This window comes from Sinocyclocheilus rhinocerous, unplaced genomic scaffold (genome assembly GCF_001515625.1).
Source record: "Sinocyclocheilus rhinocerous isolate Xijiao unplaced genomic scaffold, SAMN03320098_v1.1 scaffold1022, whole genome shotgun sequence".
In the NCBI taxonomy this organism is placed as follows: Eukaryota; Metazoa; Chordata; class Actinopteri; order Cypriniformes; family Cyprinidae; genus Sinocyclocheilus; species Sinocyclocheilus rhinocerous.
The window spans coordinates 857,082-873,375 of NW_015656677.1; the positions used below are offsets into that span (position 1 = coordinate 857,082).

The following is a 16,294-nucleotide window of genomic DNA, read 5'->3' on the forward strand; positions in this document are numbered from 1 at the left end:
CTGTCATTAATTACTTACCCTCATGTCGTTCCAAACCCATAAGACCTTCGTTCATCTCCGGAACACAAATTCAGATATTTTTGATGAATTCTGAGAGCACTCTGACCCTCCCATAGACAGCAAGGATCCTTACACGATCAAGGTCCAAAAACATAGCAAGGAGATCGTTAAAATAGTCTATGTGACATCAGTTGTTCAACCGTAATGTTATAAAGCTACAAGAATACTTTTTGTGCGCAAATAAAACAAAAATAATGACTTTATTCAACAATTTGTCTCCTCCACGTTTTCTTTGCGCACAAAAAGGATTCTGTAGTTTGGAACAAATTACGGTTGAACCACTGATGTCACATGGACTATTTTATCGATGTTCATGGTACCTTTCTGGACCTTGAACATGTTTATACATGTTTACTTAGCCTATTTCCAGTTTTGTATACCTATTTAAACTTTATGTAATTTATTTGTTATTTTATATTAGGCATAGCCTGCCCTATAGCGTGGTGTATTTTTATTTATTTTTTTTGTTAATAAAAGTTCTATGTTTTATATATATGCTAAAGTGAGTTTGACGTTGTATTTTGTTCCTGTAACTGCCGCTAATTCGAAAGTGAAAGTAAAATGCGCACAGCGCTTTTAAGCTATTTAAAAGCGAAGGAAAGCGAGGAAAAGAGGGACAATTCAAATGAACTAAAAACGAACAATTGCTTTACGCCGAATTGCCGCTGTTTGAAAGTGAAAGTAAAATGGGCACGCCACTTTTACAAGCCATTTAAAAGCAAAGGAAAGCTAGGAAAAGAGGGAACGCCCCCACCCCCATGGTGATACCGGTATTACCGGTGTTGTCACACGTCGATTAACCGGTGGGAAAATTTCCTCACCGTCACAACCCTACTCCACGTCACCCTATAGCGCCATTTTGGAGAGTATGTACGCGGATACACTGTTTACGTTGTTTACACTTTGATCTGAACCTAAACAACGTATCCGCATACAAACGTTGCATATGTTGTTTACGTATGTGATACTATTCAAAATGGTGCTATAGGGTAACGCGGAGGAGACGAATTGTTGAATAAAGTCGTTATTTTTGTTTTCTTTGCGCACAAAAAGTATTCTTGTAGCTTTATAACATTATGGTTGAACCACTGATGTCACATGGATTATTTTAACGATGTCCTTGCTACGTTTCTGGACCTTGATCATGTTAGGATCCTTGCTGTCTATGCGAGGGTCAGAGATTCCATTAAAAATATCTTAATTTGTGTTCCAAAGATGAACGAAGGCCTTACTATTTTAGGGTGAACTATCCCTTTAAGACAGACTGACTGTGAGCTCAGATGTTATATTTAAAACAACAAAACGGTTTAAATTAATAGTCAAATATATTCAAATGTTTGGGTGAGATTTAAAAAAAAAAAAAAACTTCTATTTAGCAAGAACGCATTAAATTGATCCGAAGTGACAATAAAGACTTTTACATTGTTACAAAAAATATTTCACATAAATGCTGTTCTTTTGAACTTTCTATTCATGAAAGAATCCTGAAGAAATGCATCACTACCTTTTCTTCCTTGATAATAAGAAATGTTTCTTGAGCACCAAATCAGCATATTAAGTTACATTTTAAAATATGTTACAATAGAAACAAATATTTTTAATAATACAGTTTTACAATATTACTGTTTTTACTGTATTTTTTGATCAAATAAACATGCACCCTTGATGAGCATAAGAGACTAACTGACTTACATCTTACTGGCTCCAAACTTTCTAAAGCATTGTTTTGTTTTGTTCTTAAAGTCAATGATAATAAATTTGTAGTTTTATTTTGTTTCATTGTATTTGATTCCATTTTGTCATTAGCAATGCATTATGGAATTGTAGTTCATTGTCTCAGTCTTGACAGTCTTGTACCTTTGTATTTTTCCCTAATTTTCATATACTATTTTTCTATAAATCATGGAGAACATGAATGGGAAAAATGCTCCCATAACCAAGGCTGCTGAAAATGTGGGAAAAGTGGGCGGTCGCTGTTGTGCTCTATTGAAACAGATATTATCCACCCAGATCTTTTCACAGAAAATCACAGTGTCATTTGTCTGATGCTTTTGTTCCTCCCGTTTAAAGTTCCGGAACTCTCTGCACCTGCTTATGGACACACTGAACGCCACCACCCCACACTATGTGCGCTGTGTCAAACCAAATGATGTTAAAGCCCCCTTCATGTCAGTAAGCTGATTTCAGACATAATCCACTATTATGTAATATGGGTCACTATAGTGTCTTCTCTTTCTGTCTGTAGGATGGACCCCCATCGAGCCGTTCAGCAGCTCAGAGCGTGTGGAGTCCTCGAGACCATTCGCATCTCAGCCACAGGCTTCCCTTCCAGGTGCTAATTCAATAACTCGCATGTCTTCCCAGTGTCCCTTCTGCTTGGAATCTGATTGGCTGCGACCAATTCAAGGGAAGATGTGACTAACTCAAAAGAACCAATCAAAAAAAATTTGAACTGGTGATCTTACAACAGAATACTCATTAATCTTATTCAAGTTTAAAACTACTTTAGATCTGCGAAAATGTAATTCTGCTAATCCAGCTCTAAATGCCTTAACTGATTTGGAATCTGTTTGCGTTTTAATACATCTTTACCTCCCTCCGGTCAGGTGGACTTATCAAGAGTTCTTCAGTCGCTATCGTGTTCTAATGAGGCAGAAAGAAATCCTCTCAGACAGGAAGTTGACCTGCCAGAGTGTTCTAGAACGGCTTGTGCAGGTATCACACTTCTCTTTGTAAACATAAGCAGAAGTTTTTGTACTTTCTCTTTACAAAGAGCAGGCATCCTGCAAAAAAGAACTACCTAGGCTGGTTTAAGATGGTCTAAGCTGGTTTAAGCTTATCTCTCTAAAAAGTGCCCAAAACCCCTCTAAACCATGACCATGCTCCGACACCTACAAACCAGTTTAGGTTGGTTTAAGGTTTTAAACAGTCTAATGTTACTTTGTCCCCCCTCTGCAGAACAAAGATAAATACCAGTTCGGAAAAACAAAGATCTTCTTCCGGGCTGGACAGGTGGCTTACCTGGAAAAACTGAGGGCAGACAAACTCCGTACGGCCTGCATCCACATCCAAAAAACTATCCGTTGCTGGCTCGCCCGCAAGAAATACCTGCGTATTCGCCAAGCAGCCATTACCTTGCAGAGATACGCGAGAGGACACCAGGCTCGATGGTGCGTCACACTCAAATGTTGTAGATTAACTGAATTACAATTCGTCTCAATTTACGTTTGATTCATGTCACAAAGTTATAGGTTGGAAACTAAACTAACAGTGTGTTTTATCTACCCTCGTTTAGCTTGTGCAAGACATTGAGAAGGACGCGGGCCGCAGTGATCTTCCAGAAGTACACACGCATGTGGGCAGTCAGACGACAGTTCCTGCGACAGAAAGCAGCAGCGGCTCTCATTCAGAGGTTAATGCGCGGCTATACAGCCAGACTGGAGTACAAACGGGTACGCAGACAAGTTTTTTGTGGTGTAGCAAAGCAGTTAAATATAGGCTTGTAATCACAAATTTAAAAATATGCAAGAAGAAAAAAGAATCAGGCTTTCAGGAATGAGTATCAGCTATTTCTTAGTACAGAGAAATGCTAATTCTCATTCATTTAAAGTGGCAGTGAAATTATTTCAGAGCTCGCTGCAAATATATGAAAAGGGATATGATGGCATGCACCAGGAATTCTGTTTCATAATAAATAATAGTTTTAACATTTTGAATTTATTATCTACTGCAGTTTCCCTCTTAAAATTCTACAATTATATATAAAATTGTTTTATAATTTATACACTATCAGCCAAAAGTAGAGTAAGATTTTTTGTTTTTTTAAAGAAGTCTCTTCTGCTCACCGAGCCTGCATTTATTTGATCCAAAGTACAGTAAAAACAGTAAAATTTTGAAATATTTTTACTATTTGAAATACCTGTTTTATAAATAAATGTAATTTATTCCTGTGATCAAAGCTGAATTTTCAGCATCATTACTCCAGTCTTCAGTGTCACATGATCCTTCAGAAATCATTCTAATATGCTGATTTGCTGCTCAAGAAACATTTTTTTAAATTAAAATGTCAATATTTAAAACAGTAGAGTACATTTTTTTCAGGATTCTTCAATGAATAGAAATATCCAAAGATCAGCATTTATCTGAAATAAAAAGATATTTAACATTATACACTATTCCATTCAAAAGCTTGGAGTCAGTATAATTTTTTTGAGGGGCGGAGAGAAATTATAGAAATTAATACTTTTGTTTAGCAAGGATGCTTTAAATTGATCAAAAGTGATGATAAAGACATTTATAATGTTACAAAAGATTTCTATTTCAGATAAATGCTGTTCTTTTGAACTTTCTATTCATCAAAAAACCTGAAAAAATTCTACTCGGCTGTTTTCAATGTAATAATAATAATAAATGTTTTTTGAGCAGCAAATCAGAATATCAGAATATCAGAATGATTTCTGAAGGATAGTGTGACTGGAGTAATGATGCTAAAAATTCATCTTTGAAATCACAAGAATAATTATTGAATAATGTAATTATATAATTACATTTTAAAATATATTCAAATAGAAAATAGTTGTAATATTTGCTAAATTGTCAAACAAATGTAATTTGCTTTGATATAGATATATACGGCAATTTCTGTAATATTTAATCACAATATTAGAATGACTAGTAAAGGATCATGTGACTGGAGTAATGATGCTAAAATTCAGCTTTGTAATCACAGGAATAAATGGCATTTTAAAATATATTCAGTTAGAAAACAGTTATTTTTAAATAGTAAAAATATTTCAAGATATTACAGTTTTTGCTGTACTTTGGATCAAATAAATGCAGGCTTGGTGAGCAGAAGCAGAAGACGTCTTTAAAAAAACATAAAAAATCACTGTTTAAAAACTTTTGAATGGTAGTGTATATTATAAAATACTTTTATAATAATTATATATAAAAATTTGACTTTTTTTTTTTTTTGTAAATGAAGTTTTTTAATTAAATTAGAGTTTGATTTTCAGCCAAAGAGATCAGCTGTTTTCTAACATTTTTTGTTTTATGAAATTTCCAGCTCAAAAGCTCACATGAAATAAATTGACCTTCTTTAAATCTAGTACCATTCTAGTATATCTTCCCATGATTCCCAGTCAAATTCTCTCTACACTGTTTCAATCAGGAATGTTACATTATGGAAGTAACATGGGTTGCAAATGCTTTCATGTTGGATTGGGGATGAAAGCAACTTTTATAGAGCTTGTCATCTTGTTTTCTTGTACAGTTGGTGTGTGAACACAAGGCTTTACTGATCCAGCGCTGGGTGCGTGGCTTCCTGGCCCGCTGGCGTTTCCGTCGCATCAAGCGGGCTGTGGTGTATCTGCAGTGTTGCGTGCGCAGGATGCTGGCCCGTCGAGAGCTCAAGAAACTCAAGATTGAAGCCAGATCAGTCGAGCACTACAAGAAGCTCAACTTCGGCATGGAGAACAAGATCATGCAGCTGCAGAGGAAACTGGATGAGCAGGTATCCTTCGTCTCTTTTATCGTCATCTGTCTTGATATATAATGAGTAACCCATGTATGAATTACAGAATGTTTGTATGTATCATTAGCATAAGGAGAACCGAGAGTTTTCTGAGCAAATTAGACAAATGGAGAGCCACAGTGCCACAGAGTTGGAGAAGTTGCACCTGCAGCTCAAGACTCTTCAAGATGCGGAAGAGGAGTCCCGTCACCGAGGAGACCTGGTGACATCATTACAGGAGGAGCTGGAATTGGTCCGTCAGGAGCTGGAGAAGAACAAAGAGGTTTTATTTATTTGTTTTCTTAAAATGAATATATTTTTTATTATTTACTTAGAATAGTGTGTGATTTTAATATCATCATTTAGTGACCAAAAAAAACTCTTGTCACCTCAAATTTTTTGAACAGTAGTATATACATATATATATAAATTGTATTTTTTCATTTTTTCATCAAAAGTTTTTTCATTTATTTTTTTCATCAAAAAAGATCAAAAGTGACAGTAAAGACATTTATAATGTTATAAAAGATTTATCTTTCAAATAAATGCTGTTCTTTTGAACTTTCTCTTCATCAAAGAATCCTACTAAAAATGTATCACGGTTTCCACAAAAATATTAAGCAGCACAAAATTCAGCTTTGCCATTGCAGGAATATATTACATTTTAAAATATATTAAAATAGCAAACAGTTATTTTAAAATATAATAATATTTAACTATTTTAACAGTTTTTATTGTATCTTTGATCACATAAATGCAGCTTTGGTGACTGTAAGAGTATATATATATATATATATATATATATATATATATAGCCTACATAACACATTTGAATAAAAATAAATAATGAATAAGGCCTATAAACGGCTGGAAATGTATTTTCTTAAAGATGAGATGAACAGACTGATCCAGGAACAGGAGCAGCAGATAAAAGGTGGATTCACGCTGTTTTGGCTTGGCTCAGGAAAGCTCCAACCTTTTAACTAGTAATGCTATTGTGGTTGGTGAGGGCTTGGGCAAGAGTATCTGTATTCCTTGTGGAGGAAGTTACTCTTTAGCAGTCCTATTCATCTCACTGGTAGTTACTTGACCTGTGGATCTGTTTATCTGCCAAGCTTTTTTATATAGTGGTTAACAATGTACGAAACTGTATTTACATACCAAGAAAGTCATGTAGCAGTTGTCATCTGCATTGTCTTAAACAGAGAAGTCAGAGTCGACCCATGAGGAGGCCACAGAGCACCTGCAAGCACAGATGAATGAGGAACGCTTCCGTTACCAGAACCTTCTGACCGAGCACCTGAAGCTGGAGGAGCGCTACGCTGATCTGAGATCAGAAAAAGAGGCGGCTGAAGTAAGAAAAATATTTTTCCTACAACTTTCCTAATACAGTGCTATTTTTCACATTTTTAATATTGTAACATATTTTGTGCTTCTAAAAAAGGAGCTCTCTAAACCTGGTCATAACAGAGCCGACTCTGGCTACAGCAGCAGCCAATCAGAGATCGTCCACAGCTCTGTGCTCACAGGGTCAGAGGTCAGCTCGCTGGAAAGAGAGGTCCGTTTCCAAAGGCAGTTTGACTTCTAAGTTTCTCCTAGATTATCTGTCATGAAAGAATTTGATGGTTGTGTTTGGTGCATCTAGGATGCTGGGCAGACGGCAGCTGATGTGTCCCTGCTGCTGAAGCTGCAGAGGAGAGTCGCTGAGCTGGAGAAGGAGAAGATGGACCTGCAGGGTGAGATGGACACCAAAGAAGAGCAGCTACAACTGGAACGAACTAAAGTAAGAACCAAAAACAGCTCAGTTTAAGTCAACCAAAAATGAAGTTCTGTTGTCATGTACTGAAAGTCACGCATGATCTTTCTTTGTGTTTTCAGGAACTGGAAGATTGTCGGAGAGTGTTAGGGGCTGAGAGAGACTACGAGGCTCTGAAGGTACCAAAAACACGCCTTTACACACTGAAAAACTCTTGTGTTTGTCTTTTACACATTCAGAGAAATATATAGGTGTGTGTGTTGTGATGTGCTCACAGCGTCAGGAGCTGGAGTCTGACAATAAGAAGCTGAAGAAAGATCTGCAGGAGCTCTGTCAGTCCCTCAGTAAGGGGTCGGGGTCAAAGGTGGCGTCCCCTGGAGGTCAAGCATATAACGTGCTCCTCGAACAGCTCGACTCCACCACTGAAGAGCTTGAAATGCGAAAGGAGGAAGTGCTCATTTTGCGCTCTCAACTGGTCAACCACGAGGCATTTAAACATAAGGTAGTGTGCAAACTTTTTTCAGCCATTTGACAATCAATATGTAAAAAATTATTTTTAATTAAGATATATATATATAAATTTCTTTTTCAGGAAACAGGAACTGAAGGAGATTCAGGTGACTCGAGCAGGTTTGTTATCTTTCATATTCCATAAATTTGTATTTACTATCATTATATCCATGATCAGTCTGTAACATGCATTCTTCCTTATAATGGAAATCATAACTCTTTCTCTCTCAGATCCCCCACACTGGACCTTCATGAGCTCAATGAGGATGGAGAACTCTGGATGGCTTATGAGAGCCTGAAGGAAACTAACAGGTGAAATAAAATAAATTTAATGTACAAAGACACTCTTTCTCACATACACTAATTTGCACACACCATTTGCACAAACATAATTTTTTAAGTGGAAACATCTTTTTATATTGGTAAACAAAGGGGCTAAATGCCCCCTTTAGGGAAAATAGTATGAACTGCTGAAATTATTATTTTTTGTTTCTGAGTATTGATGAAAACACATCATTTGTGTAGAAGGAAATTGTAAAAAAAACAAAAAATGTTTTTAAAAATGATTAACAAAATCATATCATGTCATATGCACTAAAAGGCTTTACTAAAAAACAATAGAAGAACAATAAAATAAATGTTAGCTAAAATAATGTAAAATATATCAAAACTTATTTTATGTTCGCTAGTTGCCGACGTTTCTCATTTTCTTTTAGTTTAAGTTGAAGTACTAAAATAATTAAAAACAAAATAAAATAAAATAAAACTTAATAAAAGCTATATAGACTAATAAATATGACAAAAACACAGCAAAATTATAAAAAATGTAACCAAAATAAAAATTAAAACTATAAAATATAAAAATAAAATTGAATTCAAAATATTAACGAAAACTAATAGTATATCAGTGATACTAAAATAACACTGGCTTAGTGTATATCTTGGATGATATTTGGATCTCTCTCTCTTTGCAGGATTCTAGAGTCGCAGTTGCAAACTCAGGGACAGTCCCATGAAAAGGAAGTGGAGGGATTGAGGGCGGAGCTTCAGCAGTTGAGGGCGGAGCTTGGTCATCAGCAGCAGATGCTGTCAGATAGCTTGGAGCTTCCACATGATGCTCGAATACAAGCAAGCCTGCAGCACGAGATCAGTCGCCTCACGCAACAAAATATGGTAAATATGCATTTTAATATATCATAGTAAATATTCTTCTGTATTAAAATGATTTGTGTAAATTCTAGGACCTCTTGGAGCAGATGGGGAAACAGGACAAAATGGTCCGCAAACTAAAGAAACACCTGAAAATATACATGAAAAAGTTTGGGGAGGCTGAGGGTAACGATTTCTCATTTTGAATACAAAACATTAATATTATCTGTCAAGTTAAGGAATCGGACACTGAATTAAAGTTTATATTTTTCTTAAAAACTTTCAAGATGTGATGCTTATGCTTTAATGCTTTTAATTAGTTTCGTAAGATGAATTGTCACATGAATTTCTGTAGGAGTGGCATCCCGAGATTATTTTTATTTGGAAAGTATTCATAATATTTTGGTGGTGGCAGCAGGTGTTCATATCGAGCAGTCCCCTCCAGAGAACATGGTTGGCGAGAGCGGTCGCACGGTCAGCATCGTTCGCAAAGAGAGGGATTTCCAAGGCATGCTGGAGTACAGGAGAGAAGACGAGAGCAAACTGTTCAAGATACTCATCACAGGTGATCTGAACAGCATTAATATAATGTCAGCAGAGAGACTAAAACAATACAGATGTATATAGTTACTTTCTTTTGCTTTATCAAATCAAAGTTAAAAGGAAAGTCTTTTTTTGCTGAAGGCTGTAACTTGTATTCCATTGAAAAGAGTGGTTTTCGGTTATTTTGAACATTCATCCACAGAGCTCAAACCCCGAGGTGTGGCGGTGAATCTGGTCCCAGGTCTGCCTGCTTACATTCTCTTCATGTGTCTGCGGCACGCCGACTACGCCGACGATGACCAGCGGGTCTCCACCCTGCTGAACTCCTCCATCAACACCATCAAGAACGTGCTGAAGGTTAGAGACTCTCTCAGTCAGGAAATGCTGGAATATGAATCCACTGAGATGATAGTGAACCATTTAATATGAAAAATGTGGTCCAGATTATTTCGATTAAACAAACATGCTGTGAACTTTCTGTAAGTAATATAATAACTTATTATCTTTGCAGAAACATGGAGATTTTGAAACCATTTCCTTCTGGTTGGCAAACACATGCCGCTTCTTACATTGCCTGAGGCAGTACAGTGGAGAGGAGGTAGGTTGTGTGTTGCGTTTCAAACCCAAGTGTGCTGCCTACCTAGACAGCATTTCAGGCATCAGTATTACACTCCTAACATGAAGATTGTTCTAAAAAAAATTAGCAGAAAAATGGCAGCAGCATTTATTAAATATCTCGTCCTGACCAAACAAGTCCTTCACAAGAAATGCAATCCCAGAATGCATTGCAACAAATCAGTAATCAGTGTTTGGGTGAGTTACTTGTAAATTTCAGTTTAGTTATTTGAGGTTCCTTAGATGCTACATTAGAGGATTCTGATAAAAAAAGATGCTAAAACCTTTAGCTTTGTGAAGGAAGCTGTAAATGTTGAGAGAAGGAAGAAAGGTTTGGGACAGTGCCTCTGTGTGTCTGTACACATGGATATGTATGCTTTTATTGTTATATTTGTAATTATTTACTGCTGTATGAATGCTGACCTAATATGTTATTTCTTTCTGACCTCTTTTAGGCGTACACAAAGCACAACACGCCTCGGCAGAACGAACACTGTCTGACAAACTTTGACCTGTCGGAGTACCAGCAGGTTCTGAGTGATCTGGCTATTCAGATCTACCAGCAGCTCATCAGGGTCATAGAAAACATTTTACACCCCAAGATTGGTAATGCTGCATGCTCTGGTTATAAATATTTTAATATTTAATAGACACATTCTGCTCGATCATTCCCTCTTCTCCTCATTCTAGCACCAGCCATGCTGGAGCAGGAGACCATTCAGGGCGTGATGGGCGTGAAGCCCACAGGAATGAGGAAGCGCACGTCCAGTGTCTATGAGGAGCGCTCTCACTCGCTGGAGTCCATTCTGAAGCAGCTGGATGTGTTTTATTACACACTGCTTCAGCACGGCAATGACACCGAGCTGGTCCGACAGGTCATCAAACAGCTGTTCTACGCCATCTGCTCTGTCACGCTCAACAACTTGCTGCTCCGCAAGGACATGTGCTCCTGGAGTAAAGGCCTGCAGATCAGGTACTGGCCACTAGAGGCCACTAGACGTGAGGGTAGTCTGGGTTGAAAAAAATGTTAATCATAATCTTGAAAAAAAAAAAAAAAAATTCAAACCATTTATACCAGAAGCACAAATATTTACTGGAGTATTATATAGGCCTATTATTATTATTATATTTTTTGCACATATATAATGTTTACATTTTAATACAAATTATATTACATTAAAATTATTCATAATTCTAGTTTCTATAAAAAAAAAAATTTAAAAAAACGAATTTATAGAATTCTGTGTATAAGTTTTTTTTTTTATTATTGATGTATTTTCTTCTTATAAGGTATAATGTATGTCAGCTGGAGGAGTGGTTGCTGGATAAAGATGTTCAGGGCAGTGGAGCGCGTGAGTCTCTGGAGCCTCTGATTCAGGCGGCTCAGCTTCTGCAGATCAAAAAGAAGAGCCAGGACGACGCAGAGGCCATCTGCACCATGTGTACAGCTCTCACCACTGAACAGGTGCGTGTGTGTGTGTGTGAGAGAGAGCTGAACAGAGCTGAAACCTTCAGTTTAATTCTGATGTTCTGTGTTTCTTTCTGGGACAGATTGTGAAAATCCTCAGCTTGTACACACCAGTGAATGAGTTTGAGGAGAGAGTGTCTATATTATTCATAAAGTCTGTACAGGTGAGTCATTTCTCAATGTTTTTAAATGTATTTTAAAGCAGCTATTGTTGAATTTATATGGTAAAACACTTCTCCATTCTCTCTAGACTTTATTAAAGGATCGTAAGGAGTCTTCTCAGTTACTGATGGACGCTAATCATAATCTTGAAAAAAAAAAAAAAAATTCATACCATTTATACCAATATACAAGTATAGCCTATGTGTGTGTACAATTAAAAAAAATTGTGTCTTATAGAACTTTTTCTAAAACCTGTAAAACAACCTTTTTTTATTTATATTATATATAAAATTTTATCACATAGAATGATTAGGATTTAACAGACCAATCATGCTGGCGTAATGGAAAGGCATCGTTTTTTCTTTACATTTTGCATGGTTTTGTTTCACTCAAGTTATGTTGATATAATTAATATAATAATTGCATAAAAAATGCATGGCAGCTATTGTTGGATTTACATGGTAAAACACTTCTCCATTCTCTCTAGACTTTATTAAAGGATCGTAAGGAGTCTTCTCAGTTACTGATGGACGCTAAGATCATTTTCCCAGTCACCTTCCCCTTCAACCTTTCACCTGTGGCCCTTGAGACCATCCAGATCCCCAGCAGCCTCAACCTGAACTTCCTGACACCAGTTTAAAAACACACCAGTGATGTGGTCATGGAAACTACAGAACAGAATAGAGGCTTGTGGTCACATCTTCTGGGATGTTTGCGTTTACATTTCCTGTATCACTGTAAAGGATTTCACTTATGAGATTCACGTTAAACACATTTCACTGTATTTGCTGGTGTTTGGGGGCTAAAATGACTTGTAATGCTCAGGACCTCAGTTGTGTAACATCTCAAATGAAATATTCCTGTATGTGCTGATGCTTATATTTATAGCGTTTCTTGTAAGGTTAAAAATGGACGAGCACTTTTCTTGACCTTTACAAATATCTTAAATATTTTTATGTGCAGTATTTGAATGTAAAAGCACCATCATTACTGCCATTTGAAATATGAAATCAAATGCTATAAAAAGAGTTTTCATATATTGATTTAGCTGACATTTTTAGAATGCCCTTGAATAATAACCAGTTTTAATGAGTGTAATATTAAGTCTTGGTTTTTCTAAGGTCTTACTACCATCAAGAAGGCACATGTCTCAGCTAATGCAAACTAAAGTAACAAAGACATGACAAAGTTAAAAAGTGACATGTCCTTTATGAATTTTTGGTAAAAATATAATGCATGCACATATTTTAAAATAAGTATTCTGATATAATATATAGACAGCACATCTTATGTTACTGACTTCTACAGATACCTGCAAGTTAAGGATTATAATTTTTTTTAACCAAAAAAAAAAAGGAAAAAAATGATTGTAACATACAAAATCAAACACAACAAAAGGTTATAAGTATACGAGCACTGCAGACAGGCACTTTAATGGCTATTTCCCTATTTTGCAGGTCTGTCCGAAAATACAACAAAACTGGCTGCTGTAATTGAAACAAATAATTGGAGTTTGATCATTAATCCATTAAACCTAGGGACGATAATAAAATCTGTTCTAGACGAGGATAAATAGTTAATATTTTTGGCAGGGATTACAGGTTGATCCTGCAGTCCTGATAAACTGCATGACAATTTATTTAAAGCCTTAATTTGGAAAAATGTGACAAGTACAGGGAAACACTGATTATGTAGATAAACTACAGAGAAATTGTGATATTGTAGATCAATCTGTAGAAAATGTATTATGATATTATAACACCAAAAATGACCTATTGTTCTGTTTTTAAAATAAAGAACACTTATTTATAGAATCATTTGATTATTACTTTAAGCTGTTTTGTATATGTTACAGTTAAACATGATTATTCAGCCATCACTTCACGTCAGTGTCTAAATCAGTGTCTTTATGCTCATATTTTGAGACCTTGGGCACATCCTGTGTTCTTTTGGTTCTTGAATGTTCAACAGAGTGAGAAATGGGCTGCAAAGACCCCAATCCTGAGCTGTGAGATGAGACTTTTGAGTGTGATGAGCTAAAAACTGAACTGCCGTCTTCTCCTGATAGTGAGCTGAATGAACCGTAAGCAGAACTTCCCACAGACCATGAGTCCGACCGCTCATCTCCACTCGCTGGGGAAAAAATAGAAACAATTCACTTTCGGTGTTTTCTAAAAATGATGTAGCCTACTGCATCGAATAAGTACATGGAGTAAATATTAGTACTACAGATCTTGCATTCATTTTCCACTAGATAACACTTTACTAATATCAAGATCAAATTATATTGCAAAAAAAAAAAGACAATTTGTGTAAAATTGAGGCAATGGAAATAGTTTATCTCCACATCATGATGTAGAAAGCCACGTCAGACATAAAATGTCCGAATGTCAAATCAATCATTTTTTAATATGCCAATAATTAATAGTTTGTTTTACAACAAATTCAATATCAGTTCACAGATTATAAATGTATAGGCTTAATTTTCGAGAAGGTCAAAAGGTGATGCCACAATCAGCATTTAAAGTTTGTCTAAAATATCTAACAGGTCTCACTACAAATGACATGGGATTTATGCCTCTTGTGCTATAATAAAACTGTCAGGGTACACCAGAGTGTACAGTATTGGTGGAAAGTGCCAAATAAAACAAAAGATACTCACTCAGTGGTGGTGTGAACCCCATGCTATGTATTTTTAGGACACTGGACTCATATCTTCTTGTGTGAGATGAATCTCTGGAATGTGAAGACCTGATGTGTGCTTCTGAACTTCCCAGAGACGATGTGTTCGACTTCTCATCTCCACTCACTGCAAAAAGAAAAGGGAATTAAAAAGGGGAATTCTGCATGGAATAAGTACATGAAGCATGAGGGCAAAACATTACCCAAATAATAATCAAGTTGGATTTATAAAAAAGATTCTGTCTATTTGATATATTGATTTTTAATTATTATTAATTTAATGGCTTGATCATAAATTACATTAATGCAGATTTGAAGGTTTAAAACTTAACCTTCAGAAAACATTTTAAGATAAGTAGGTTTGTCTAAAATATAAATAATATGGAATTTGTGCCTTGTATGTTTTATCAAATGTAATGTGTATATTCTGGGTATAAGTGGAATGTGTCAAATAAAACAAAAGACACTCACTCAGTGGTGGTGTGAATTCCTTGCTGTTAAATATTTTCAGGACCCCTGACTTGAATCTGCTTATGAGAGATGTATCTTTGGAATGTGAAGACCCAAAAATTGACCTGACGTCTGCTTCAGATGAACCGTAACCAGAACTTGCCAGAGAGCACGAATCAGATCCTTCAGCATCACTGACTGCAATAATGCAAGAAAGCAGATCAATAGTAGAACACTGACACTACATTTATGTATTAGGTAGTAGGCACATTTATAAAAAGATACTTGGAATTCAAAAATCTGTTTTATCATTTCATGAGAACAGAAAAGTTTAACATAAATCTGACATTTAGAGAATCAAAGGCTTAAAACAATTGAACACCAGACACAGGTAATGTGCCTTATGATCTGTTCAGATGATAAACCTTTATTTACCACAGCACATTGTGGCTCTTGGTTTCCTATTCAAGTTAAACAGGGTTGTACCTGACGGTTATTTTCAAAACCGCAGCTTTTTCTAAGCGGTTTGGCCGTTCGTCCACACGCAAACGTTGCACCAGGTCACTGAAACCGAACATTTTTGAAAACGCCTGCCAGGGTGAAGATTTTCAAAAACTCCGGTTGCAGTGACATGATGTACATGAAACAAGTGTAGTTTTTAAGCAAGTCAATCACTAATACACTGAGCCAACAAAACTTACTGGATGCCAAATTTCTTGGAGTTTGTTTAGTAACTTTGATTGTAAGAAGTGCTGCTGCTGTATGAAATCTCGTGCAGCTGGGGGAGGTGGAGGGTTTCAGAGAATCTCCGATAGCCACTGATCACTTCGAGCAAACACTGAACAGACTATTTGAATGTTGAGCAAGCAAACTCATTGGCTGCAGATGCAGTAAAGACATGTAACGGATGTTTCAGCCATCAGTCTCATATCTTTTATGAAATTCAGCTTCCCAATTCATAATTAATAAATAACTTTTATTTATGAATTATCATAAGAGAATTGCCTCATTTTGTTGATCAGCATGTTAAACATCAATAAACACAAATTAAGCAAAGATTAATAGTAAGACGCTGTAAAATAAAGTATTTTCACTAATTCTTTAAAAAAATACAATATTTAATCTATACAAATTTTCATCCACATCAATAAATTGCTCTTGTGCACACAGAAGAAAACAGTTCATTTACAATCCATTGGGAAAGCAGAGGGGAAAAAAGAACTATGCTCATTAATAATGATATTATGTATGTGGCTCAAATAGGTGGAGATATTTGACAAGCACAATTATTTATTGTGCTACATGAGGTCCAAGAAGCAGCAAGATTGAAACACAACCGTGCTCTGGAAATGCAAATGTCTATACATCAGTAATATTATGAAAAAAA

General features: G+C 36.0%; 1 protein-coding gene and 1 long non-coding RNA gene across 2 annotated transcripts in view; one reads left to right on the forward strand and one right to left on the reverse strand.

Annotated features, from left to right (window-relative positions):
* LOC107720762 (unconventional myosin-Va-like) overlaps window positions 1-12,415 on the forward strand; it is a 21,552-nt gene extending 9,137 nt beyond the window's left edge. Inside the window, 26 exon segments of the mRNA XM_016528586.1 lie at window positions 2,131-2,228; window positions 2,306-2,392; window positions 2,667-2,775; window positions 3,019-3,230; window positions 3,356-3,512; window positions 5,333-5,572; window positions 5,661-5,966; window positions 6,458-6,506; window positions 6,778-6,926; window positions 7,017-7,130; window positions 7,218-7,355; window positions 7,451-7,507; window positions 7,606-7,830; window positions 7,921-7,958; window positions 8,070-8,150; window positions 8,813-9,011; window positions 9,080-9,173; window positions 9,406-9,552; window positions 9,733-9,887; window positions 10,042-10,128; window positions 10,601-10,751; window positions 10,836-11,118; window positions 11,436-11,610; window positions 11,697-11,777; window positions 11,864-11,908; window positions 12,263-12,415. Of these exon segments, the coding sequence (XP_016384072.1) occupies window positions 2,131-2,228; window positions 2,306-2,392; window positions 2,667-2,775; window positions 3,019-3,230; window positions 3,356-3,512; window positions 5,333-5,572; window positions 5,661-5,966; window positions 6,458-6,506; window positions 6,778-6,926; window positions 7,017-7,130; window positions 7,218-7,355; window positions 7,451-7,507; window positions 7,606-7,830; window positions 7,921-7,958; window positions 8,070-8,150; window positions 8,813-9,011; window positions 9,080-9,173; window positions 9,406-9,552; window positions 9,733-9,887; window positions 10,042-10,128; window positions 10,601-10,751; window positions 10,836-11,118; window positions 11,436-11,610; window positions 11,697-11,777; window positions 11,864-11,908; window positions 12,263-12,415 (3,630 nt within the window).
* Window positions 12,416-12,962: 547 nt separating this feature from the next.
* On the reverse strand, window positions 12,963-15,099 carry LOC107720802 (uncharacterized). The gene is made up of 3 exons (XR_001637643.1): window positions 14,929-15,099; window positions 14,438-14,584; window positions 12,963-13,908 (listed from the first exon to the last, which is right to left on the reverse strand). It is a non-coding gene; the product is annotated as an uncharacterized LOC107720802 (long non-coding RNA).
* Window positions 15,100-16,294: the final 1,195 nt, after the last annotated feature.